General features: G+C 41.2%; 2 protein-coding genes across 2 annotated transcripts in view; one reads left to right on the forward strand and one right to left on the reverse strand.

Moving 5' to 3' along the window:
• Positions 1-10,960, forward strand: part of POLRMT (RNA polymerase mitochondrial) — a 57,886-nt gene extending 46,926 nt beyond the window's left edge. Inside the window, exons 12-21 of the mRNA XM_075206099.1 lie at positions 224-346; positions 436-615; positions 1,543-1,629; positions 2,493-2,606; positions 4,144-4,196; positions 4,655-4,753; positions 5,051-5,123; positions 10,143-10,225; positions 10,517-10,581; positions 10,672-10,960. Of these exons, the coding sequence (XP_075062200.1) occupies positions 224-346; positions 436-615; positions 1,543-1,629; positions 2,493-2,606; positions 4,144-4,196; positions 4,655-4,753; positions 5,051-5,123; positions 10,143-10,225; positions 10,517-10,581; positions 10,672-10,721 (927 nt within the window). The 3' untranslated portion in view covers positions 10,722-10,960. The remainder of the gene's footprint in view (positions 1-223; positions 347-435; positions 616-1,542; positions 1,630-2,492; positions 2,607-4,143; positions 4,197-4,654; positions 4,754-5,050; positions 5,124-10,142; positions 10,226-10,516; positions 10,582-10,671) is intronic.
• Positions 10,961-11,274: 314 nt separating this feature from the next.
• Positions 11,275-27,774, reverse strand: part of HCN2 (hyperpolarization activated cyclic nucleotide gated potassium and sodium channel 2) — a 36,811-nt gene continuing 20,311 nt past the window's right edge. Inside the window, exons 3-8 of the mRNA XM_075206112.1 lie at positions 27,079-27,240; positions 25,293-25,511; positions 24,125-24,271; positions 22,797-23,037; positions 21,210-21,374; positions 11,275-14,470 (exon numbers count right to left, since the gene is read on the reverse strand). Of these exons, the coding sequence (XP_075062213.1) occupies positions 13,584-14,470; positions 21,210-21,374; positions 22,797-23,037; positions 24,125-24,271; positions 25,293-25,511; positions 27,079-27,240 (1,821 nt within the window). The 3' untranslated portion in view covers positions 11,275-13,583. The remainder of the gene's footprint in view (positions 14,471-21,209; positions 21,375-22,796; positions 23,038-24,124; positions 24,272-25,292; positions 25,512-27,078; positions 27,241-27,774) is intronic.

Here is a 27,774-nt window from a genome sequence, read left to right on the forward strand (position 1 = left end):
CTGCAAATGTCAGGTAAGTGCAAGTTGTTACTGTCTTTTGTTGTAGTTGGAGTGTAGATGTTTTTCTACATGGCAATATACTAAAGGTTACGGCAATAAATTGCAGTCTTTAATTCTATTTTGTTTTACAAAAACTTCATATGTTCTGACAGTGCTCCATTAAGGGGCAGCATCATTCTACACAGTGAGGTATGTATAACCTCTATGGCTGTGTTCTCTACAGGACGGTTCTTGTAATGGCCTCCAGCATTATGCTGCTCTTGGCAGGGATGAAATTGGAGCGAGGTCTGTAAATTTGTTGCCCTGTGATACTCCCCAAGATGTGTACAGCGGGGTTGCTCAACAGGTAATAACTTATAGCTATATCATAAGTGTAAATGCTGTGACCTTTTAGAGCTGCTCTCTTAATTTCCTGCATTACCTATATCGCCACAGGTTGAGGAATTCTGCAAAAGGGATGCCAAACAGGGAATTAAAATTGCTCAAGTTCTAGAAGGGTTCGTTGGCCGTAAATTGGTGAAGCAGACTGTAATGACTGTGGTGTATGGAGTAACTCGGTATGGTGGGCGGCTTCAGATTGAAAAAAGACTGCGAGAGATGGATTCTTTTCCACAGGTCAATATGTTTGTGTAATGATAGATATATGTATTTGCATTTTATATGTAACATTGGTGACTGCATTTAAACAATAGCATCTGTGTATATATGATATATATCCTGATTCATTAAGGAGTGTAAATGGCGATACTTTGCGTATTATGCACACAATTACTCTGTGCATGCCCAGAACCAGGCCATGCGCCAGAGTAAGCATAAATGTCCAATTCATCTTGGAGCACGAAGGACCGTTACTACAGCCTACGATTTATGGGGCAGAATTGGGAGAGGATTGGGGCGTATGCACGTAGTTAGTATATAGTAAGGGCGTGCCAAGCTTGAGCGCATGCACCAGCATCTGATTCACGCTTTGGGCAACTCAAAGGTACGTGGTTTTCAGTCATAACACTTGCATCTGTTACAGGTCAGGTGTAAGTGACGAATCGTAGCGATGAGGGTCGCGTATGCATGTTAAAAAGTATTTACAATCTGGAGCAACTGTAAAAATGTATTATGTACAGTAGACATTAAGAATGTCCTAATAAAAAAACATAGAATTTAGGATAAAAGAATATTAAAACTTTATTTTTTAATGTTTTGTCATTAATGACTATTGTCTACAGGTGACATTAATTGAATAGTTTTTTTCTGTGTGTTCTTTTGTGACTTTCTACTGCACATATGTATTGGACGTATTCTGCAGTGTCTTGTCTGTTAGAGCTGAGCGCATCTAGTCACGTATTTATCAACAGATGTATCTTCAGATCCGCTCCAATGTATGTGCTTTTTTCTTTTTAATGAATTATGTCTATAATTTTCTCCCTTGCTTCTTGCCTTTCTTTATATACATTTTGTTTTCTGTTTTCCTTTTTCTCATTGCCTCTTACTGAATCTCTCCCTATTTTTCCCCAAATGTCTAAGCTTATGGTTGTCTTTCTTTGTCAGGTATATGTCTGGGAGGCCTCCCATTATCTGGTCCAAAAAGTCTTCAGCAGTCTACAGGAGATGTTTTCTAGCACTAGGTTAATTCAGGTAACATAACCTACCCAGTCATTCAAAGCTGTTTTTAAAAAAAAATGTGAGACTGCTTCTCAAATTTTTTAATAATAAATATGCCTAATTAAGCAAGTAATAACCATAATATGAACCAGAGAATGTTAGTATATGCAAATGGTTCTCATGATTCACTTAATCTTTGTAGTATGAATAATAAGAAAGGAGAACCCCCAGAGTCCACACATAGCAACTGTTCAGTGCATTGCCAGAAGAGATCAGGGAATCTTTATATGTCTTAAATATTGGGAAAGGGACCATTCTAGAGTAAAATGGATATGAAGGCCCAGGGTTGGGGGAGGTGGTTGACACCAGGCTGGAGGCACAAACCACCTATTATTTTATGGGAGCGTTTTCCAAATATCTTTAGAGGCTTCCACAATAGAAGAGAAAAATCGAACTCTAAACATTACTCTGGCTAGTTTTATATGTTTTGGATAAAGAAAACCTATGTAGAACTGGCTTTGTAAATTTATGGATATATTAATTAGTTTGTGCTAGTTCCATCAGTCTAATCAAGGGCGGAATCATGATTAAGTTTGTAAATGATTTCCTTTATTTAACATTTTCTCTGTAAAGGAAATAATTCCGTATGATGTATTTCATTATGCTACAAAAATAAATGATCACAGAGTTACTTCAACATATAAATTAACCATAAATTCAGATTTATTTTTTTATAGTCCAATATATCAAGAATGTGACCATTTGATTATTGATGAGTAAAAAATGCACACACCACCATCCAAAACACCTGTATCCTAACTGCAGACCATGGTTGGATCAAGCTGAAAACACTGCTACTTCTCAAGCAGAAAACCTTTTTCCTTTTTTGTATTTAGCATTGGCTTACTGAAAGTGCTCGTATGATCTCCAAGTCTGGAAACACAGTGGAGTGGGTAACCCCTTTGGGATTACCCATTATACAGCCATATCATCGCCTCAGGAGTGTCCAGGTAATATTGTATTGGTGTTGGCTAAACATCCAGCAAATGGCATATCCATAAAATTGTAATTGTACTATATAGACCAAAGGTATCCAACTTACAAGCCACATATGAACTGTTTGAGGACTCCAGTCTTGACGGTATATTTCTTAAAGCAGCAATCCCACATGATTACATTTTGTTTAAGCATGATTCTGCATCTGTTCGCCTGCAAATCCTTGTCTCCTTTTCAAAATCTCTCTAAAGGGCAGACAAGTATGACTCAAACAGACTCAAACTCTTAGCCATGTAAATGTAGAGGGGAGGATTTTACAGTGCTGACAGGGCTCAGGTCAATACATCATGTGACTGGTGGTGCCATCATAGTCACATGACATTGTAGAAACTGCAGAACTATAAATCATAAATAGCAGCCTAAAGAAACAACCCAAGGGAAATTGTAATTACCAGCCTGCCAGTGGTGTTTTCATTTGTCCTTGGCTATGAACATGGCATGAGATAAGCTTAGATCTGTGCATTAAATTCAAATGCATCAACTCAGCAAATTAATTGCCATAAGAACAACAATGTGTCTTGTTTACTGTCCATGTTTCATGTGGTTTTTTTGTTTTGTTTTTTGCTTTCTGGTCATCCATATTGTCTTCAAACTTCCATTTGAGTTGTCTTTTGCTTAAATTGAAATACACACCTGTATGGATAAACTCCTCAATTGGCTTTCATAAATAGCTGTCAGATTCAACAATTTGACTTCTAGTGTTGTAATTATGGTAGGCCTTGCTTTTGTGTTTTCACTGAAATCTATATGTAAAGAAGCCCTCTATGGCCATTTGGTTGTTTACCTGATATTGTCTCCATTAAGAGAAAGGCAGGAGCTTCCTCTTTCATGTATTATCCCTGCACACAGCTAGAATTGCTTTTCCTGTACCATATGTATCACTCCTTAGATTGCAAGCTGCTTTGTACAGGGCCATCTATACCTTCTGTTTCGTTTCTTGTCATGGTATGTAATTTGTTTGTATCATAAGTACGGCTAGTGAATTTAATGAGGAGATTATGGGGAAAGACAGATTATTTTTAAATGTAGTTTAGTATATTTCAGGGATGGTGTTACATAGGAATAGATGATAACCATTTCAGGCTGAGGAGAGGATGCATGTAGTGTCAGTCAATGGAATTACTGACAGGAAGTCTGCTGTGTGTAGGAAAACTCTGTTACGGTAATCTCCTGAAACATTTCCATATGTCTGTTAATGTTATTTGTTGCCCTTTGTCAGCCAACTTTCTCTCCTTTAACATTCTGTAGCAGTACATTTGGTTGTGTGCATTGGGTAATGTGACTAATCTAAACTGTGTATGAGAGAAACAGAAGTAGTGGGAATCACACAGTGAGCATATCACAAATACACCAGTTTTAATTAAAAGTGTAGTTTCCTTCTTACTTATTTTATGCATACAAATATGTACTGTTTGGGTCTGGTCACTCATCCTTGGGGTGTATCTTGTTTACGTCAAACTGTTTATTGTCATATGTTTTTGATCTCTGCAGTTCCGAAGTAAGTTGCAGGCAGTGTACATGGCAAATACACATGATGTTAATCAGTAAGTGTGTTTCTCCTCATCTTTGATACAGTCTCTCCCTCCCAACCTATTATGAAATTCATGAAATACCCAATTGTTCATCCCTGCTATATTTTCTTGGCCCCATGTTTATTCTCAGAGTAGATTTGTTTATTCCAAACAGATTTAAATTATTAGAACCCAATTGTTGTATCTATTACAACTTAAATTTTAGGATTACTTCTGCGATTTCTCCTGCAGTTTACTTGATTCTTACCAACAGATCTAGGAACAGCTTTCACAGTGTTATGACCATCCCTTTACTCGCTTATACGACCTTCTAACCATGGTGTACAGCTGGTCTTTTGCACTTCCCCTTCCTGTTTTCTCCAAGTCTAGCAAATGCTTGCCCATGCTTTTACTTAAGTTTAGTTTTTGTGTACTTTGGCATGTTTATACATATTGCCATTATCCACTAACACCCATCTTTCTAATTTTAGACAACCGGACACCATGAAGCAGAAGAATGCTTTTCCTCCAAACTTTATTCACTCTCTGGATTCTACACACATGATGCTCACTGCCTTGCACTGCCATAGGTAGGTCCAGCATTTTATAAGCCACAGGTAATCCCTTAGTGTTAGAAGACCCTAGCACATGATAAAGCACCGCCACAGGTACACACAAGGTGTGTAAATTTACTGCTGAGTGAATGGTAAATTCTGCACTCCCTAGACATCATCTGCAGTTCTTTCAATTAAACTTATTTTTTTTTGTCTGATCGCACAAAATGTTATTAGTCATGCTTCACATAGTGATGTACTTTCTGTATGGATGTATTGGAAAAATATATAGTGAAATATTTTGACTACATCTACTTGTGCTCTTTTTTCTAGCCATGGACTTACTTTTGTGTCTGTTCATGACTGTTTTTGGACCCACGCAAGTACTGTGGACATGATGAACAAGGTGGGAAAAATTTGGTTTGTTCTAGTCTGTATTTTTTGCAATCTTTACAATTTGGATACAAAGAATGAATAAAGTGCACCTTATTACCTGGTGTGAAATTGTTATTGAAGTAATGTAAAAGTATATTTGTATACAATGGTGTATAGAGTACACAAGACTGTAAATTACAATGCCCTCTCCTTGGAAGCTAAACCGTATTGGCCCCTTGTAGAATTTTAATGAAATTAACTTTTGATGTGACTGTGGGGACATAAGACAAGGTAGAGGGTGGGCATAAAGCTGTAATACTGTTGTCTTGTGACTGCAAATTGGGGGGATTATGCAGCTGGCACATGGCTGTTATGTGGTGGGCATTGGTATTGCTATTTACAGACTGTATGAACTATAAACCATACTATGCATTGCATACTAATTCCTGATGTCCTATCATCCTCATCACCATTTTATATAGCGCCACTGATTCCGCAGCGCTGTACAGAGAACTCATTCACTTCAGTCCCTGCCCCATTGGGGCTTAGTCTAAATTCCCTTACATACATACATACATACATACATACATACATACATACATACATACATACATACAGACAGATATTGAGAGGGACTAGGGTCAATTTTGATAGCAGCCAATTAACCTACTAGTATGTTTTTTGGAGTGTGGGAGGAAACCGGAGCACCCGGAGTCCTATGAATACAGTCCACTATGTATATCCAGTGTATGTGGTCTGTTCTACCAACAGGTAGATCTGAAAACTATTGTCCTCCTTATCCAATAAGCTGGACAGCTCTGGTATAGTTTTATTTGACAAAAAAAAAATTCCACATGAAGCCAGCTGAATCCTCTTAATGGTAATATAGTAGTGGTATGATGTGGCAGTAAAAAGGCTGTTGCTGTAGTCCATAAATCAGTATAGGTTTGTGAATAAAACCCAGTTAATTAGAGACTAGGGGGTAATTGTATCAAGCTGAGAGTTTTCTGGCGGGTTTGAAAAAACAATCAGATTCTAGCTATCAGCATCATCATTTATTTATATAGCGCCACTAATTCCGCAGCGCTGTACAGAGAACTCATTCACATCAGTCCCTGCCCCAATGGAGCTTACAGTCTAAATTCCCTAATATAGACTCAGACAGACAGAGACTAGGATCAATTTTGATAGCAGCCAATTAACCTACCAGTATGTTTTTGGAGTGTGGAAGGAAACCGGAGCACCCGGAGGAAACCCACGCAAACACAGGGAGAACATACAAACTCCATACAGATAAGGCCATGGTTGGGAATTGAACTCATGACCCCAGTGCTGTGAGGCAGAAGTGCTAACCACTAGGCCACTGTGAAGCCCACCTCATTTATTTAGTACATTCTACAAAATAACTAGAATCTGAATGGTTGCTATAGGCAACATCTCCACTTTTCAAACCCGCCAGAAACCTCTCAGCATGATACATTTACCCTTAGATCATTTCATATAAATTTGAAGCTGTAGTTGACACCAGTTCAATAGAAGACCCTAATCCAGTGGTTCCCAAACTTTTGCAGTTTGCGGCACCCTTAGTCTCCATAATTTTTTTAAGGCACCCCTCCAAAATAATTACCGAGCAGTCCTGTTTGAGAAGTAGTTGGGTCAAAAAAACCTAATAAGTATTTAGGTCAGGACAGAAATATTTTTATATATTTTTTTAAATTATATTTTTGTCAAAGAATTGACAGCTAACACACTGTGACCGCTTTTATCTCCGCTCGCGTGCCCCCCTCTGCCTCCTCTCTCTCGCGGCCCCCTCTGCCTCCTCTCTCTCGCGGCCCCCTCTGCCTCCTCTCTCTCGCGGCCCCCTGTCTCCCTGCCCTCTTTGCCGCGGCCAGCCAGAGAAAAGAAAAAACTTACCAATCCACGTGGCGCTCAGGACCCAGCATCCTCCTCTCTCCGGCAGCTTGTCACTGAATGTTGGGCGCGCTGCGGGAGAGAGGAGGATGCTGGGCCCTGGGCGCCACGCGGATTGGTAAGCTTTTGTTGTTTTGTTTTTTTCCCTTCTCTGGTTGATCGCGACACCCCTGTGACAGCGCCGCGGCGCGCACTCTTTGGGAACAGCTGTCCTAATCTGTTTCCCCAGCTTTCTATAACCCATTCTTCAGTTAATACAGCTTTCCAATGGTTTAGCAATGCACCTCTACTGCCATGAACTTTTTTCAAATGGGCAATGGTGTTATCAGTGCTCCTCCACAATGAGGGAGGAGCATTGACTAACACCACTAGAGCTTTGAAAGAAGTGCTAGAGAGAAGTGTATCGCTGGAATATCAAAGCCTGCAATGGTACATAGGTGTAAGTAGAATTCAGCATTCTAGTATGATTCATTAAATTACACCCAAACTAAATTTTCATTTTTTATTTTATCCTTTACTGGATTTCTTAATCTGGTCATTTTAAATGAGTGCTAACACTGCATGTTTTGGATATTCTTTTAGTAATGTATTTTTTATATTCCTTTTGTGTTCAATAATGATATTGATTATCCCTAAATGCAATACTCAAAGCTTCTATTTGCCTTTTCCTTTGATCACATGTTGATACAGTGGCTATAAAAGTATTCACCCTGTTTGGCCGAGTTTTCAAATTTAATTTAATTTTTCTTACGTCATGAAATCAAAATAGATTTATTTAAGAATATCTAATAAAATGTAAATCATTTTCCTAAATAATTACAAACCAATTGAGTATTCTCCTCTTGGTATAAGCAGCTTCTGCTACAGCTGCCAGTATTTTTGGATAAATCTCTACCAGCTCTGCACATATTATTGCACAGAATGGGTAAACATGACTGATTTCCATCAGGTTGTATGGAGGACTGTTGGTGAACAGCAATTTTCAAATCATTGCATAGATTATTAATGAGATTGCGGTCTGGGATTTGGGTCACAGCAAAACATTTTTATTCTTTTTATTTTATTATATGCAGTGGGTCATTAACCTTCTGGAATATAAATCTTTGCTCCGGTCCTTTTGTCTCTTGCCGCCTGAGCAGGTTTTCTTGCAAGATTTGTCGGTCTCTTGCTCCATTTATTTTGACAATTTTTCCAGTCCCTGAAGCATAAAAGTTCCCATACCATTATGCTACCACCGCTGTCATGATTCACAGTTTTATTTTACTTAATGGTAGGAATAATGTTCTTGGGATGACTTTTTAGATATTAAGTTCAATATTTGTCTTGTCAGACCATAGACTCCTTAGAAATGCTAGGCAAGGTTTCATGCGAGGTTTCTCCAGCAATGGTTTTCTTCTTGCCATCCTCCCATGAAGTGCAGTTTAAGTGCCTGGTCTGGGCTGTTTCACTCTTTCTGCAATGGAAGACTTGCAACTTGGTCAGTTTAGAGAGGCCTCCCTAAAGAATGCCCTTCTCACACAGAGGCTTTTTTGTTTGTTTTTTTTATTTAAGGATGGCCTGTTCTAGACCCAGTTACAGTTGTGACATGAACTCTTCATTTTCTTTCTTTTATTTTTATGGCATGTGGTTATATTTCCTGAAAAAATATTTACTGAATAAAAAAAATGTTAAAAAAAAAATAAATGTGAAAAATGGCAAATGGAGGAAAATTATTTTCTGAATAGCCACTTTACGAACTGCCAAGTATGGTGTATACAAATTAAGATTATGCTATGTACGCCTATAAAATATTTTCATGTTATCCTTACATTCAGCAATGTTTTCGATGCTAGACAATTCCCCCCCCTCACCCTGTCGTACAGTGTGTATTTGCTGCCCTTGAACTATCTTATGATTTACCACACTTATCAGTAGCCCATAGATTGAGGTACTAGTAACTTTAAAAGTACAAGTTGTAGGCAAAAGTTTGAAATGAGGAAATAAAGAACACACAGTATACCCCTACCTACAGGTGTGCTAGACTAGCACATACAGGAATGCCGAGAGGAGGGTGCAGGTCCAAAGTACTGGAGCCTGGCCTGCCTGTAGTGGGACGAGCCGCCCCTTATGTAGCTATGGAAGGTGCCCCAAGAAAATCCTCTACCAGGCCCTGAAGTTTTCCTTGGCGGTCCTGTGCATACATACTTCCTGTTCGATAGCAGCTTAACCTTTTAAACACTGTGCAAAATTTATATACGTGACTCAAAGCATATTGGAATCAGGGTTGCATGTTCCAGGGGCAGACCTAGATATTTTTTTGGAGGGGGCACGAGATTTGGTACCCCATCCCCTTTTTCACAGCTAGCAGGGGCAGACTGTCTGTCTGTGGCTGCACACTATGTACATGTGCCTGTTGGCTGAGAGGCAGGCAGAATATGCTGCCTGGGCACTCTGTTTTAAACTGAGCGGCCGGCAGGATTCTCTGTCTGCCTCTCAGCCAACAGGCACATGTATGTAGTATGCCTGCTCCCCTCTGGGGAGAAGGGGAATGCCTAATTGCTCCACTTTGGTTTAAAACTGTCAGTTTGTTTAGTTGAAGAAGCATAAACTGATTGAATGCTATTCTATAATGGTAATGGATAGTCTTTATTTTGTGGTTTTAAACATTTTTCTAGCCTTGGGTTGTTGTTTTTTGACAGTACAGTAATTCTACCTGGCAAGCCAGTTAGGCTTTATGGATCCTCTGCTATACCAGCCATAACTTTTTTTTGAAGCCTTGCTTTAAAGGAATATTTTTTGTTTTTTTTGTTTTAAGCCTGCTGTCACCCCATGATCTCTACCAAAGATGGCAGTGCACATGACTGTTTTAACACAGTTCTTTTCCAGGTAGGGAAAAGAAAAGTAGTGTTGACAAGAGTGCAATCTATCCCATTGTGACAAGCTTATGTGAAGGGGACTCTGTTACCCTGCACATGAGAGATTTAAAATCAGAGCAAAATCTCATGTGCTGCTGGTTCACTTCAGTCTCTCACTAGTGTGATCAACAATGTACTTTTCCTATTTTTTTTTATAAGCAGTGACACCGCCATAAGATTTTCACGTGAAAGCAGCCTTACCATTATTTAGCCAACAGAATTCTAACTACAATGCTTGTTCACAGGTTTGCCGAGAACAGTTTGTGTCTCTACACAGTCAGCCTATATTACAGAATCTCTCAGCATTCTTAATACAGAAATACTGCAAGTGAGTATTGGAAACGGAGAAGTTATGAATTGCACAGCAAACTTATTAGTACAAGGAGGCACTTAATGCACAGATGGGATTTCTTTGTCTGCAGTGTTATAGATGGCTGTGTATGATCAGCCATTTAAAAACTGCACTGTAGTTTGTTTAGCTAAAAATTAAGTAGTTATTCTGCTAACATAAAACTTGTATTTAATGTGTATTTTGTCTGGCTAATCTGGCAATCCTAGCACAGGGTTTATATTTTTGTTTTTGTGTGGTAGCTACTCATTATGTTATCTTACATATCAGGTCAGTGGCTCAGACTCCAGAAAATCTCAGAATGTTTACGCACTTCAGTGATGTACCAGAGACAGGTAACAAGTGTTTGTTTTGTGTGTTGTGTTTACTGAAACCTTAGTTTTTTCCCCCAGAAACATTCATTTGTTGTTGTTTTTTTCCCCCAGGATTGTTTAATCTAGAGAATGTGAAAGATTCTACCTATTTCTTCAGCTAATCACGCTGTGGGAGATGCAGTCTCATCAGTACACTGGAATGCTGGACAGTTTAATATAGAATTATATTAGGAGATGTTGCTGTACATTTTTCACAGTAATTTATGTTTGTCTATCCTTCCTGTGGAAGCTTCATGTGTCTTTAACAGATTCCCCTATTACTTTCTTCAGAAACCTTTTTTGTTTAAACATGTAGTCAGAGGATCCTGTGTATAAATAAAACATGAATCTGTTTTTATAAGCTTTGTGATAACTTAGAAGGTGGCAATTTGAAATTGTGTGTGAGACTTGCTCAACTGATCGGGTACATGCTATGGTTCTGTATATGGCACAAGAGCCAGACCAGCCTGCCTCGCGCTGTACAGTTAATTCTTCTCAAGTATGTCCTTTAAGTAACCTTCATCTGCCAGCAGCACATTAGCAATGCGTAAGGGGTGTTCAGTGCAGCGATTAAAGGCGTCAGAGGCCTCTCCACCCTCTACAAGAGTACTAAAGATAACCGATCCATGTCACTCTGCAGATAATCTCCTTTTTAACCAGTCAAAACAACACACATTTCAGAAACATCTGTTTATTGCACACACAGTGAAGCTGGAATCATTTGCTTAGTAAAGTGCAGCTTCTGAAGAGACAAGAGACCCTGCGCTGTTCTATTAATCCTCCCACCCTTGTCTCCAAAATACATTCATTAGTGACACTGCCAACCACAAATGGTGGCACTGCCACCATGGAGTAAAGAAGGCAACTCCTACTCCAAATAATATAAACTTGTAGGGGTTTTTTTTTCTCCTTGGGAGTGGGACAATTCATAAAATTAAATTGCATTATATGTATTATCATACAGGGACAGTCCCACTTAAAACATACAGCATATAAATCTCCCCAGCCAACCTTTGTATGCGTTTTCAAAAAGATTGAATTTAGAGACAATCTGGAATGTAGTAGTCCTTTTTCTTTTACGCTGTGCAATGTTGACACACAATGCTGCAGCAGTAACCACTATACTCTGGCACAATTAAAGCCACAAAGCCGAGGATATCAGAATGGGCTTTTGCTGCCAATAAACTGAAGAAAATTAAAGGTTTTACTTCAGATGGGACTGCCCCTTGTTAAGATTTTTCTCCACTGATGTAAGGGCTTGTTCCGATTGTGTGGTTTACCTGTGGTGTAGTCTCATGCATCCGACTATATTAAAACTACATGGAAAATACAGGTGGTTATACAGATCAGCGTTACGTAGAAAAACAGCAGCCACATCTCATTATTTATCTGGATGCAGGCGGACAATTCTACAGCAAGAGGGCTTACTGTGCCAAGATAAGACGTGAACTAATCATATGACACGCGTAAGCCACATAGCTCTTTCTATCTTAAGAGGAAAAGTAGCATACTGCATTGCTGTTCAACCAGCTTTCTAGTGGAAACAGGCAGAATAGTTTTTGTTTTTTTTGTTTTCCTTATTTACAGAAACCACACCACAGATAAATCACATAGGATGCATGAGCCTTTAATGTGCTTTCCCTCAACTTTCCTCCGTCACTGCAGGTGAAAAGTCCTGACATGTGGCTTTTAAGATTCTACATCTATAAGATAGTCACTCAACCCCGTTCCTGTTTTATAACAGGATATATAGTGTACAGATTATAAAGGTGTATATATATATCTTAATATACAGCTGTGATATACACAATATGGCTTTCTAAAATACAATCCATGGAACGGACAAACAGCAGTGAGATAGAAAACAAAAATAAAAAAAGCTTTATATGTTAATAAGTAAACACACACAGGTCCTTTGGTGCGTAGGGTCTGACAGATCAGTAATCACTGGCCGGGCCCAGGAGAGGTGGTGTGATCTGTATACTAGCAGCTGCAATTATATAACATGCTTTTCCTTGCTGGCTACCATGTTGGCCACATCAATCATACTGTTTAACCCCTTTGAAGGGTTACACAATATAGTTGGCAATCAATTCTAGAAAGTGGCTGTATTATTGCTGTAAGAATAAATCTAATACCACACCAGCCACCTGCAGAATTGCTGCTATGAATATCGTTATTGGCATATGATTTGTCAGTAGGACTGCCAGTGCCTGGTCCTAGTACATCTATAGCCGTTTGGTATTTTGCACTCATTTAAAATGGGAGAGGGCACCAAATATGCAAAACTATGTGAAATTACAAATAAAAAGTGTCTCCTCTTCAAATAAACATAATTATAAACAAAATTGCTTATGCACAATTATATAAATATAGGTGCTTGACATGACATCCATTTGTGACACTGTCACTGGATTGTTGTAGTCCTGTGGGGACTTTACCAGGTGCAAACTGCCTGCAGTCTGCACAGAACAATTGGCTTAATGGGTTTTGGGAATAGGAGAAGTAACAAACTTGTAGGTTTTTTAATTTCTTTTTTCAGAGTGAGGATCTATCAAGCAGGCAACAGTCAGAGTTTTTGATTTGTGTATTTTTGTTAACCAAAAACTTGTCAGCAACCAGCAGTCTTTCTTAATGGTCACCTCAGTGCCATTTCACTGAAGATTTGCACTCTTTAGTTTCATGCAGAGCTCTCCAGACCTCTGCCATGGAACAATGCCACATAACTCCACTGTTTACAAGAGTAGGGAAGTATGGCAGAGTGCTTTCACAGTTGACATTTACTGTCTTGACTAATTCCTTTGTAGTTTTCACATATTAAAATCTCCACTGCCAAAAATAATTGCTCAACCTTAGACAGAAGAGAGATTAATAAACTGGACATGATCAGGGGAGACTAGGAGGGCACTTTTTATTTTCTCATTTAATAGGTGTGCACCATCCTCTATCTCCTCAAATGGGCGAGGTTATTTGTTCTCACTCTGTCACAAGTTTGCGGACAGCCTTCCACTTACTGGATCAGTATCAGGGGCACTGACCACAGAATCCTTCCTGCCTCCTAATGATGTTCCCAATGCAGAGTCCGAGACACCACCAACTGTACCAGAAGCGGACAACTGGTGGGTGAGGGCGAGTCTTGCAGGTACCCTTGGGCCAACCTGTGGCCCTAAGCCTCCCTTGGGCACTGGGGAGGTGAGGCTACCAGATGTTGGAGGGGGAGCTGGTGGACTGCGGAGCTGTGATGCCCCCTGAGGCAGTGAGGGCTGTGAAGCAGAAAGAGGGCGTGACTCACGTGTGAGTGTGCCAGAGTGCAGGGAGTGGGTGCTCTTGTGTACAGAGAGACGGTGTGGGGAGACAGAAGCCGCAGAATGCGTGAGAGAGAGCTGAGAGCCTGTTTGACGTTTGGCAGAGTAGGCAAAGTTCTGAGACACTCGTGGTGATTGGTTTGGAGGACTGGGCATGGCAGCAGATTGCCGACGCAGCCCTTGATGTGGGGGTGGATGGTGCTGTAAGAGCTGCAGCGGTGGTTGGAAAAGGGCTGGGGACACAGAAAAGGCTCCAGGCCCTCCCTGGGCATATTGGAACCGTCTCATGATACGGGGGGATCCCACTAGGGGGCTGGCCATTGGGGGACAAAAGCTCATGGCCACAGCCTGCTGCAAAGTTGCTATAGCAGATGTGACCTGGGGTTGTGGAGAAGGAGGATTGCAGGTGGCATACATCCCCCCACTCAGCTGGTGGAGCTCAGCCTGCTGCACCATCTCACGATCATACTTCACAATCTCCTGGATAATTTCATTTTCTTGATTGTTGAAGACACCTGAGTTCAAGTCATGCTGAACTTTGTGCATTAGGATGGAATTCTTCTTTCCTGTGGGTTAAAACAAAATATTTTTGTGTAAATGTGCTCCTCTCATTACCCCTTCCTTTAGGGCCCTCTGTATACCTTCTTCCATCCGCTACAATTCACTAAACTCCTGTCCTCCATTAACTGACTCATCAGCTTTATTTTTCTTCTATAGAAAGTGTTTGTGCAAAATCCACTACTATGAAACTTTTATTTCTATTATAAAAAATACCTAGTATAAGCTTGTATTATTATTCAGCTGCTCCTTATTAAGTATGTTTGTTTATTTAACCAGAAAGTGCTTCTGACTAAAAGCTCTTCATAAGTAGCACATATTAAAGAGGAGATTCATTTGTAACAAAATACCACATCAAACTATAGAATACATTATAACGGTCATTCATTTTAATAACCATACTTAAAGAACTTGTCTCCCATCATATCTAGTACGGAGTTATATTATATTTTCTCTTTCATCCAGTCTGGGGGACATTGCTTACCATGGGTTGTGGAAAGGAGCACGGGGAGTTGGCACCTAGCTAGTTAAACTTTAGCACTGCTGACAGACCCCTCCTCTCTACAATCCCCCCGCTCTTCCTCCTCAGTTTTTTTTAGGTGCCCATGGAGTTGGGCAGCATTTTAGCTTCTGCTTTTATTTTTTTTTTCTTTAATTTATTTATTTCCTTTATTTTTTTTTTACAGGTGGCAGACAGGGGAGTGTGTTCTATTATAGAGAACACACTCCCAGTATAGCAGCGCAGGCACTACCTTGTCAGATGAGAGCCTGAGGCTCTCACTGACAGGGAGAAAGAATGGGTGCCTGAATAGTGAGTGACAAGCGGTCTCACCGGACCGCTTTCACTCCTGGAGCCTCCCCGATAACCGGCGCTGCCACTGCAGGCATAGAGCGCCGGTTATCGGAGAATATACATGCCGGCGGCCATTTTGGATCCGCGGAGAAACGAGGAAGGGAGCCATACCAAGATCCCCCCTCATACATAGGAGGGGGCATCGGGGTAACTGTTGCGGAGACCTAAATTTTTGAGGTCTCCACTACTCTGCCACATATAGTTTTTTCTTTTTAATAAAAAAAACGGAACAGCAGCCGGCAAGAGAGCTGTAAGAAACAGCATTAACAGAGGGGGGTGGGGGGAACTAAGACATAGAGCTCCCCTGCCCTCCAGAGAGAAGTGGACTTGCCCAGACTTCTGGCGCCAAGGAGAAGCCCAGGAAAAAGACACAGTTCAGAGGGAGCAGGCACCAGGACACTGCTGTTGGACTTCTCCCCTGTTTGGCCTATGGGCTAAGTATCTGATCTTATTTAAACACACTGTTACTGTATTTGCTGTGTACAGAGAGGCTAGTAGGGGTTATATTGTAGATCTCCTACTTGCCAAAAATAGTATATTGTGTTTTAAAATTGCAAGTACAACTTTTATATTTGATTAGTTGGTTACTTGTTTGTTTTCCACTATTCTCTCTACACTCACTCTCTCTCTCCTTACTCAGCTAAATTTTACAATTTAAGCCTGTGTATTTGGTGTGCCTTCCTTTATAAAAATGTCAGATAAAGGAAAGGGCCCTATGGCAAAATATTTCACATGTTCAAAATGTAAGGTAAAATTACCATGTGGGCAGAAGGATCCGTTGGTGCTCTGCTCTGTCTGCAAAGCAGGGGTCCCCACTGTACAAACACAGCTTATTTCAGCCCCACTGACAGAGGAACCGGCCTGGGTGGCCTCCCTGACACAGTCGGTTTCCTCTTTAGCACAGATGGTTTTACAATCCAAGCAATTGCTATTTAATGTTGCAGCCTCGGTGGCTAATAATGCTAGTACACCTTTGGCCCTCCCCGCTACCTCAGATTCTATTGGAACGTCTATACCAAGACCTTCCTCATTACTTACGGACCAGGCCCCTGTTCTTACAGAACTGGCATGGTCCGCAGCATTTATAAAGGGTTTGGATAAACTAAACCAGTTACTTGAATCCCCAAACATCCCGCCTGCTAAAAGGAAGGGGCCTAGATCCGCTAATACCCTTATGGTCTTTTCAGACTCTGAGGGGTTTTCAGAAGAGTAGGGGGAAATAAATTCTGATCCTGACCAGGTTCAACCTTTGGAGCAGGAAGAAAACACTAAAAGCCAATTTATTGATGATTTGGTTTTAGCGGTAAGACCGGCGTTGGACCTCCCAGAACCGGAGGATCCCACTGCTAGAGACAGAAGTCTCTTTAAAAAGGCCAAAAGAAAGCCTATCCGTTTTCCCCCTTCTGTAGAACTTAAAGATATTGCAGAGGGAGCCTGGAAACAGCCTGAGAAAAGATTCTCTGTTCCCAGAAGGTTCTCTTCCCTGTATCTGTTGCAGGAGAAAGATGTGGCTCGCTGGGAGAGTATTCCCAAAGTGGATATTCCAGTAGCCCGTTTGGCCAAACACACTTTACTACCAGCCCCAGGTTCGTCAACTCTGCAGGATGCCAATGATCGCAGAGTGGAATCCCAGCTGAAATCTATATTTGTGGCTGCGGGTTCTTCCTTTAGACCCACATTTGCTTCAGCTTGGGTTGCTAGAGCCATGGAAGCATGGGCAGACCAACTGGCAGAGGCCTTACAGGACTCTGATTTACTGTTTTGCATTTGAAAGAGGCATCGGGGTACGTTTATGAGGCGGCCCAGAACACAGCGTCTGTGTCCTCCTCTAATCAGGCTGCATCTATTTCAGCAAGAAGGACGTTGTGGCTGAAATCCTGGGAAGGAGATGCGGAATCAAAAAGGTCAGTTGAAACCATTCCCTTTTCAGCAGCAGATTTGTTTGGCCCGGAATTGGATGCTATGATCTCACAGGCAACAGGGGGCAAAAGCACTTCCTTGCCGGTATTCTCTAACAGGAGCCAGAACCCTCGGGTCAGCTCCTTTCGTCAGCCCTTTCGGTGGACCTCCTTGCCTAGAGGACAGTCCTTTAGAGGTAGACATCCAAATGCTCGAGGCTCCTCTGTCAGGGGAAGATCCTCGTTTGCAGCTAGGCACCAGGCCTCCAAGACCCAGGAGAAGCCTGCGTCCTGACGACCACTCTATTCTGCAGGAGGGGGCGTCAGTGGGGGTTGTCTGTCTTTGTTTCAGGAACGGTGGGCAGCGTCCTCCCAAGATCCTTGGATTCGAGGCATTATATCAAGGGGGTACATGATAGACCTGCTGGGCCCGGTACAACATCGTTTCTTCATAACCCCACTACCCCGAGATCCAACAAGAAGACAGGCAATACAGGATTGTGTCGCCTCTCTTCTTTTGCAAAGAGTCATCTGCAGGGTTCCAGACTACCAGAAGGGACGGGTTTTAGTCAAATCTGTTTCTGGTCAAAAAGTCGGACGGCTCTTTTCGACCCATCTTAAACCTAAAGAACCTCAATGTGCATTTGCGGGTAGACAGATTTCGGATGGAATCCCTGAGGTCGGTGATAAACGGCTTGGAGAAGGATCAGTTTATGGCGTCCATAGACATAAAAGACGCATGCCTCCACATTCCCATTTGGAGCGACCATCAGTCTCTCCTAAGATTCACAGTGGGGTCCTTCCACTATCAGTTTCGGGCCCTCCCCTTCGGCTTCTCCACAGCACTGAGGGTTTTCACGAAGATCATGTCAGTGATGGCAACGTGTCTTCACTTACAAGGAGTTCAGGTCGTGCCTTATTTGGACGATCTGCTCATCAAATCCTCCTCTGAGGATTGCTTACGTCATCACTTATCCCTCACCTTGGCGGTTCTCGAGGGCCATGGATGGCTGATAAACCTAAAGAAATCCCAGATGGTTCCGTGTCAACGCATGGTTTTCCTAGGGCTCATCATGGACACCAGCCAGCAAAAGGTGTTCCTGCCTGCTGAGAAGATCGGTTCTATTCGGAGTATAACAACTTGTCTCGTCTTCTACCAGCCCACCAATACACGTGTGCATGCGGCTGCTGGGAAAGATGGTGGCCTCCTTCGACACCATCTCCTTCAGTCAAGCTCATTCTCTATGTTTTCAGCGGGATCTGTTAACGAAATGGTCAGGATCCCACCTACACTTGGATCTCCAGAGGATCTCACTGTCACCAAGGGCGAGAGAATCGCTCCAGTGGTGGCTTATTCAGGATCACATGGCGGTGGGCAGGTCCTTTGCTCCATGGTCATGGATCATAGCCACAACAGATGCCAGCCTGAGAGGTTTGGGGGCGGTAATCCTGCACCTCAGGCTCCAGGGGCTCTGGTCAGTACAGGAATTAGCCCTATCAATCAACACGATGGAGTTGAAGGCAATTCTTTTAGCTCTTCGGGTGGGCCAAGACTCTCCTTCAGGGGCCACCCAGTCAGAGTTCAGTCCGACAATGCCACGGCTGTGGCATATGTCAACAGACAGGGAGGAACCAGGAGTGCAGTTGCAATGCGCGTTGCAGCTCAGATATTCCTTTGGGCAGAACAGTACGTTCCAGCAATATCGGCGGTGTTCATTCCAGGAATGAAAAATTGGGAGGCAGATTACCTCAGTCGCAATGCGATGATGCCAGGGGAGTGGTCCCTCCACCCGGAAGTATTCCAGTCTCTAGTTCAGAGGTGGGGTCTTCCGGATGTAGATCTCATGGCCTCCAGACAAAACAGGAAAGTTCACAGGTTTTGCGCAAGGGCAAGAGATCCCTTAGCAATAGCTGTGGACGCGATGTCCATGTCATGGGAATTCAGGTTGGGTTATCTATTTCTCCGATTCCCATGCTTCCCAGAGTACTCAGATGAGTGAGGCAAAGCGGCCGGTGATTCTAATAGCTCCCTCATGGCCGCGTCGAGTGTGGTACGCAGACATAATATCCATGGCGGTGGGCCAAGGATATCGTCTTCCGGCACGAGACTATCTTCTTCTACAAGGTCCTTTTCGTCGCCAGAATTTACCTCAGCTCAGTTTAACGGCATGGCTGTTGAAGCCAGCCTCTGGAGAGCTAGGGGTTTTTCCTCCAGTGTAGTGAACACTATGATGCGAGCTCGAAAGCCAGTTTCGTCTCTATCATCAAATCTGGAAAGCTTATATCAGATGGTGTGAAAATAGAACATGTCACACATCCTCCTTTCGTCTCCCTCGCTTATTGGCTTTTCTTCAGGATGGGCTAGAAGCAGGGCTTCGTTTAGGTTCCCTAAAAGTTCAGGTATCGGCACTTTCAGTCTTTTTTCAAATGAAATTAGCCGATTTGCTGGACATCAGGACTTTTCTTCAAGGGGTCTTACATATTCAGCCTCCCTATGTTCCGCCTACAGCACCATGGGATCTTAACCTGGTACTGGATATGCTTAAAAGGCCTCCCTTTGAGCCTTTACTTGAGGCAGATTTTAGGTGTTTGACCTGGAAGGTTGTTTTTCTTTTGGCAATTGCATCGGCACACAGGGTGTCGGAATTGGGAGCTCTGTCTTGCTGGGAACCATATCTTTTTTTTTTTTATGAAGACAGAGCGGTTTTGAGAACGATTCCCTCCTTTATTCCAAAGGTGGTGTCATCCTTCCATTTAAACCAGGAAATTGTAGTTCCGGTTTTCTCATCTACTTCTCAGTCTGATCTGCAGTCTATGGAAAGGTTAGATGTGGTTAGGGCTCTCCGGATTTACGTCAAAAGAACATCTCAAATTAGACGAACCGATTCCCTGTTTGTCCTATATGATTCTAACAAAAGGGGCTGGCCAGCCTCAAAACAGTCCATTGCAAGATGGATTACGGCAACTATTAAGCAGGTTTACATAAGAGCTAACCTTCCTGTGCCGGACAGACTTACGGCCCATTCCACCAGATCGGTAGGGGCGTCATGGGCAGCAAGAAATGGGGCTTCTGCTGACCAGCTTTGCAGGGCCGCCACCTGGTCTTCTGTCCACACATTTACCAAATTCTATCAGTTTAATGTATTCCGCGGATGCAAACTTCGCTCGTAGTGCTCTACGAGCGGGGCTTTCAGAGCGGTCCCACCCTTAGGGGCTGCTTTAGAACGTCCCCATGGTAAGCAGTGTCCCCCAGACTGGATGCAAGAGAAAAGAGGATTTATATACTCACGTTAAATCCGTTTCTCTGATTCCGTCTGGGGGACACTGCGATCCCTCCCTTCTGCCTTTCCTCTGTATGCTCTTGTTTGATTGACCTATCCCCTTGGGGCTTTTTAAATTAACTGAGGAGGAAGAGGCGGGGGGTCTGTCAGCAGTGCTAAAGTTTAACTAGCTAGGTGCCTGCTACCCTGCACAACCCATGGTAAGCAGTGTCCCCCAGACGGAATCAGAGAAACGGATTTAACGTGAGTATATAAATCCTCTCTTTTAACTCGTAAGAAAGATAGAAAGCACTTGTGTAATTTTTAAACTTCTGATTCATTACTGTAATACACACTGATGGAAGTGGGCTGGACCATGCCGGACAGCCACTTCTGCTACTGCACTTATTGTAACATTTTCCATACCGCCACATCTAAATGTCAACTTCAACTGCTGGTAACACTGAATTACATTCACTGCATATGCTACTGTAAACATTTATTAGTGAAGGTGTGTATAGCCTCATGGCTATCAAAGAGATACAACCATAAGCATAATCTGTTTTATAACTTACTTCAGGCTAGGAAAACTTCTTGCCATACTAATTAAAAAATTAAACTTACCTGGAACATTTGTGCACATATGTTGTGTATCAGACACAATTAAAATAGATAAATGTCAAATAAAAAAAAAGCAATGGAAACAGTGTTTGAGAATTAAACATAATAGCCTCACCTATTCTATCCAGTCTGTCTATTGCTACGGTCTCAAATGCGCGCCTCATCATGGGATACTCCTCCAACACCTCATTGAAGTGGTCCACAGAGAGGGAGTACAGGCGGCAATATGTATCCGCACGGACACTGGCAGTGCGTCGTCCCCGTGTTAGCAGGCAAATCTCTGCCAAGGAAATAGCTAGTTAGGCAAGTCTTAAATAAATATTAGGATATTGTTCACCCACCAGTAATTCAGCCTTATTTCATTACTAGCTAACACACACACAAGCTTGTTGTACACTTGCATGTCACAAGTAATAGACATAGGATTTCTATGCATGGCATATTCCTGACACATTGACTTCCCATTTGATAACATAGAAAAAGAGGTAAAAGATAATAAGTTTTTTGTTATGTAATAATTATTTTATGAAGAATCAGTTGTCAACTTTACCATAAAAAATAAATAAATAAGGCATAGCTTAACTTCAGACCCAACTTTAGGGTAGCTATATTCTGATTTGGCGTGAATGCAGCTTGCATTATTTTTGGTCCAATCAGTGCGTGTCAGAGATCACTATATGGGATTCATGCAGTCTTTATGCACTATGACTAGTTGAACATTGATGCATAGCAGCTCTAAATGATGAAGTTCTGCAAAATGATCACATTTTGTCTTCACTAATACTTAATTAACCAATAATTCTTACTGCAACTTGTTTATGATGACTATATTCCCCGTCTGTTTTGCTATTTAACACCTTCAGTGCAGAGGATGATTGGTACACTGCCACCATCATATATACTCTTAAGGTATAAACTTGTGGGGTTCAAAGATGTAAAGATAATACTTACCCAGTATTTCTAGTATGTGGGGCCGGGGAAAAAAAAAAAGAGTCCACTAATGATGATGTGATTGCGCTGGTGCCGATGAAGTGACAGAGCGCGCGGCACTCAGCCCTACACTACAGGAAACAAATCTGAGGGGATGGGAGAGGGCTCTAAAAGTGCTGATACCGGCATCCTCACACCCAGAGACTCACTTCCACCCTCATTTTTATTGAGGGGAGTCCCCTTTTCAAATGATGTGACTCCATAGAAGTTATTTTCTGGTGATGTGTGATCACGTGTGACCCTACACTACAGAGTGCATTAAGAAGCCCAGGGATAGAGGAGTATGGCACTCCATATATCCACAAAGTCCACATATCCCACATCCTGGTTTCAATAAACTCAGGGGTACTCTCTTTCAAATTGTGTGGCCCCTTAGTAGTTATTGTTTTGTGATCACCAGATAGTACCACCCTACAGTACAGAAAACATTAAGCAGAACATGGATTGGGTATGGGTGTTTTTAAGCCAAAATCTCCCCCATCCTGACTCCAAGAAACTATCAGGACCCATAATGTCTCCTCTTTCAGATGATGTGCTTTGCAGTGCAGTCTTCTGCTTATTATGTATACTTATTACTTGTTGTTTCACTATTTACCTGGTTAATAGTCAATAAAAGGCTACACCTATTCTTTAATTTGTAACATGTCACAGTTTATGAAAACACATGAGGGTCTCATCCTACTGAGGCACTGAATTGTTAGGTCATTCTCACCTCCAAAGTAAGAGCCATCCGATAGCTTGACCTCCTTGTTGCCCTTGGTAAGTACACTAACCACACCATGCTGGATGAAGTACATCTTCTTGCCAATGGTTCCCTCACGAATAATGTAGTCCGTGGGTTGGAAAACCTCAAACTTCAGTTTGGTCAGCATGGCAGTCACAAAGCAGGGGTCAGCATTGGCAAAGAGTGGCATAGACGCTACCAGTTTCCGGCAATTAAAGTTCACTATCTCCTAAGCATATAAATGGGGAGCAAGACATTGAGGAGAGATGAAGAGAAGTGAGTATTACACAGAGAGGAGGAGGAAAAGTTAAATGTCGAAAAAAACCTAGTTACCCCATTTATTTATAGTAGTATGTTTTTATTAATTTAATATATGCTTAACTGCACTAAATATAACATGCCACTGGGGGGACTATAGAAACTATTGGAGTCCCCTAAAGAATAAGGAATTGTATTAAAAAAAGGATTCTACACATGCATTCTTTTCAACATTAATTTTGAATATTTCTGTGTAATGTTTATACAGCTAATATGTAAAGTAAAGTAAAACATGAGGCAAGATTACACACACACTCGGCTATATATATATATATATATATATATATATATATATATATATATATATATATATATATATATATATATATATATATATATATATATATATATATAGCCAATATCCTACAATATAGTATTTTCTAATTAAATAAATAACTGTTTTGATTCTACCACACTTATTTGTATTTGCTCTTCAGCATGTTGGGCAGTATGTTCTCAATACCACTGTTAATGTTGTTGCTAATAAAGAGATGTGGACACAGTCTAACGCTCTCCACAATTAGTGACATCTGCATGCTATATGAAAGTTCCATTTCAATATATCATTTTTAGATGCATTTTAAAAGATGAATAGCTATTTTAAATCAGTAAGATTGCTCCGCGTCATTATAAATGATATTACATAAATATATGACTCCCATATATCTCAAAGTAAAGCTCTTTCTCAAATGGTGGCCCCTGGTGGGCCTAGGGTAAATGCTCATTTAGACCTTCACTAAAAAGGCCCTAGTACTGCTCATCATCCTTAAAACAGGTCACAGGACAATACAGAAGATCCTGAATTCCTGCAGCATTCTGCTCTTGTACTGCACTGAAGTGGAAAGGGGCAACACATGGTATGGTGGTCCAATGTCTCAATAACCCATTTTTATTTTCACTCCACACTGAACACATGTAACAGCAACACACTTTACTTTCATAAGCATGACAGTGCAACTCTTACACGCTCATTACAATCACCCCTTCCACCTCCATACCTCCCTCAGCGGCTCATTCAGCTCTTCCAGAATACTGTCTTCATCAAACATCTTCCCCTGGTAACGATGCTCATAGTAATCGTGGATCCTTTGGCGAAAATCAGCTGGCAGTTTGTGGAAGGACATGTACTGCTCAACTTGTTTGTACTGTGAGAAAGACCAATCTGACATGAGACATGATAAAGAGACAATCATGCAACCACACCTGTCTATTCACCTGCAGTGAGCTTTTTTTTTTACCCAAAGTAAAAGTGCTTCTGCATAAAATGGGGAATGTATGGGAAAAAAAGAACTAGCTGCAATAGAAAACACAACTCATTTATATTGATGCTATTTTTAACTTTAAGGTACAAATATGTCATCTAAATTTATAAACTTGCCACTGTTCTGCATGTTTAAGTTGATTAGCAAAGTGCTGTAAGTGCAATTCATCTTGGTTATAGTCAAACTTCATCATGGCACTTCATATTACTTATTTAAACTAAGCAGAAATATAGGCAACATAATTAGAATTTATGAACGGATGCACTGGATGGACCTGTGTATTTTTTCAGCATTGTTAGGTATCCAACATAAAGCGAAATATTTTGTTAGGGGCCCGCATTTAATAAACAGTTTGTATTATGGATTACACAAATAAAATAGTTCAGCTGGGGATAAGGCAGTCAGAATAAGTGGAGGTGCTTGCACCTAAAGCATAGAATAAAGAAATATAACATGTGTTTTGGCTCATCTGTCTGGTACACTTCTGAAATGCTGGTATAAAGCATGTATAAGTACATAAGGATAGATAGAACAGGAGATACTTATCTTTGGCATAACACACCAAAAGTATTTTATGAACTTTGCACCCTTACAAAAAACATAGGGTTAAACATTTTAAAACAATAATTATCGTTTTAAATAAAGCAATCTTCTAAGCTGGAAGGGGTGAGATTATGGGCAGTTCACATGGTATGGTATGGGCAAGCATAGCAGAGTGTGACATAACTGGGTAGGGGGAAGAGGGTGATGGCTGTACATACTGTAAAAGTAAAGGCAGTAGTAACTATACAGCAAGAAAGAGAAATAATCATTACAATAATTATACATGAGGTCACACCATTTACAACAGAGAAAGTGTTAAGAAGTTGACTGTATGTGTATATATATATATATCTAAACTTACCTTCTCTTGGTATTGTCTGCGAGACGAGTCCAGTGACTGGATGAGAGCAGTGGCATGTCCAATGAACATGGCATAGCACGTAGCACCTACGATCATGCTCAGCATTGTGAGCCAAATGTCAGACATGCTCTCTGGAGCCTGGCGCCCATAACCGATGCACAGCATGTGGCTCATGGCCTTGAAAAGGGCGAAGGAGTACAACTCACTCCACGAGTCATTCTGTGCAATAAAAGATAGAAGTAAATGCGTGCATATGAAATGTGCTCATACCTAGTCTGCTAACCAGGCAGACAATAGGCATGTGTATAAGGATTCAAACATTTTCTCATAATAGGAGGAAAAGTGCACATCCCAATTTCTTCGTGCCCGTGCTGACATGTGGCATGGATGAGGCATGCCACGAATGTGTATATATGTAGTGTGCAAGAACATGTGCTTCATGTCTCCAACTATCCATGTAAAGACGCATGCTGCAACCATCTAGGAGCGAGCATCAATAAAGTGCACCCACACACCTGTGCAAACACTGTGTCCCACACTCATGCATCTTTAAGTTGCGTCTCTAAGCTGTGTCCCATACATATACCCCTAAACACATACAGACCAGGAGATCCAACTACAGTGTCTACTTAGGACACACTTTACCCAAAGCAGCAGAGCGAAGAGACATCACTTGGGCTGAAAGAAGAGAGAGAGCAAGAAAAAGTAGGGAGAATGAGGAGGGCATAAGTAGATCATGCAAGGGAAGAAATAAGAATTACTAAATTCAGACATGGCTGTGTGCATGGTCAAGACAGTGTTGCCAAATGTGTCCAACAATGAGGTAAGGAAAGAAGAAGCATTATGTTAATAGAGGATTAAAGAGTGAATCTGAGACTATTAGAATGGCAGATGAACAAACAGGCTATAGTGGACAGTGTGAATAAAACTAAAAGAGAAGGGATAGACTAAAACTAAACACGTTCCAAAAATAGAAGGATGGGGAAGACAAAAGAAGAAAGGACACATCAGGGAGAAGTGGAGAGAGGTAGAAAAGACAGAAAAATCTATTATTATTCCTGTGCTGAGCCATGCGATTCCAGCTGACACACACACCAAGTCACTGATCCTTCTCTCTTGTGCCTCCGTGGTTTCTCATGTGCCAGTTTGCGGCTGACTGGCACCGGCCTTCTGTGCCAAGCTGAGTTACAGACAGAGCTTCAAGGACTTAACCCCTGTTCTACCCAAAAGCATGGCAAGAAATTCTCCAGTTAAGAGAGTTCTATTAAAATACCCTAGATCTCGGTAGAATTACTAACCTAAGTTGTTCCCAGATTAGATGAAAAACCCAACTATCCAATCATCCTTGATTAGACAAAAATTAGGTGTTTTTCCCTCGGTCTAACCGCGAGTTAAACATTAGGAAGGAGACCAAAAACAAAAGGTCATTTCTCCTGCTTTAAAGCTTGCTGCCAGTAAGTTCTGATATATATGACAGAATAGCGTCTTGGTCACAACAGGAGCACAAAACTGGTATTCAGCCAGGAGAACGATCGTGAGAGAGTTTTAATACTCTTATGGGCATAAGCAAACGCTTCTGTATTAAGTAGCAAATGTATGCTACAAATCTTTCAAAATAATTCACAAACAACTGGGAATGAAAACTACATTTCAGACACTTTGTCAGCATTTAATTTGCATTTCCAAACCTATAAAAATGGGCAATGTAAAGCTTCTTTTCAGCCATCACATGAAATGTGGTTTATAAGAAAGAAGTGTCCAGAATAAAACTATGTTTACTACTTACCACCATCTTGTTGATGGACACCCAACAATTACTAGGAAACTCTTGAAGCATCGGAACGAGGAACTGAAGGCATCCATCCCAGTGACACAACAGCAGCATCATGGCAATCAGGTTAAAAATCCTCATCACTGCGCTGGCCAAGTCATAGGTCATGTGGAAAATCTGCAAAAAGACCACGATGAAGAGTTACAATGGATAAGGAACATAACAGAAAATGGTTCATTTAGAGTCCAGAAACCCTAAGACAGTAATGAAAAAAGAAAAGAAAGGAGGATGGGTGCAATATTTGGAAATATACTGGATGTATGAATATACGATATTCACACACTACTCTGGGCGGTTGTTAATGTTTAGATGTTTATCCACATCAACTGTTTTACACATGGACCTATACCATCAACCAGATGAGACTCAAATCTACAACAGGTCAATTAACAGCACTAAAAAATCCCACAAGGTAAAGTAACATATTTAAACTAAACACAAAAATAATAATAAAAAATTATATTTTCTATGAATTTTACTTTAATGACAATCTGTGGCTCATTTAAGTTCTGTGGCAACAACCAAAATTATAGTGTTCTGAATTTCCTCTATTTTTCTAACTAGATGGCTACAGTGGTAATTTAAGGAGGACATGGCTGTGCCTTTGTAAAGCTCATTGTACAGCCGTGGGATCCTTAAATTTCCACTTTA

The sequence above is a fragment of the Mixophyes fleayi genome, chromosome 1 (assembly GCF_038048845.1).
Source record: "Mixophyes fleayi isolate aMixFle1 chromosome 1, aMixFle1.hap1, whole genome shotgun sequence".
NCBI lineage: Eukaryota > Metazoa > Chordata > Amphibia > Anura > Limnodynastidae > Mixophyes > Mixophyes fleayi.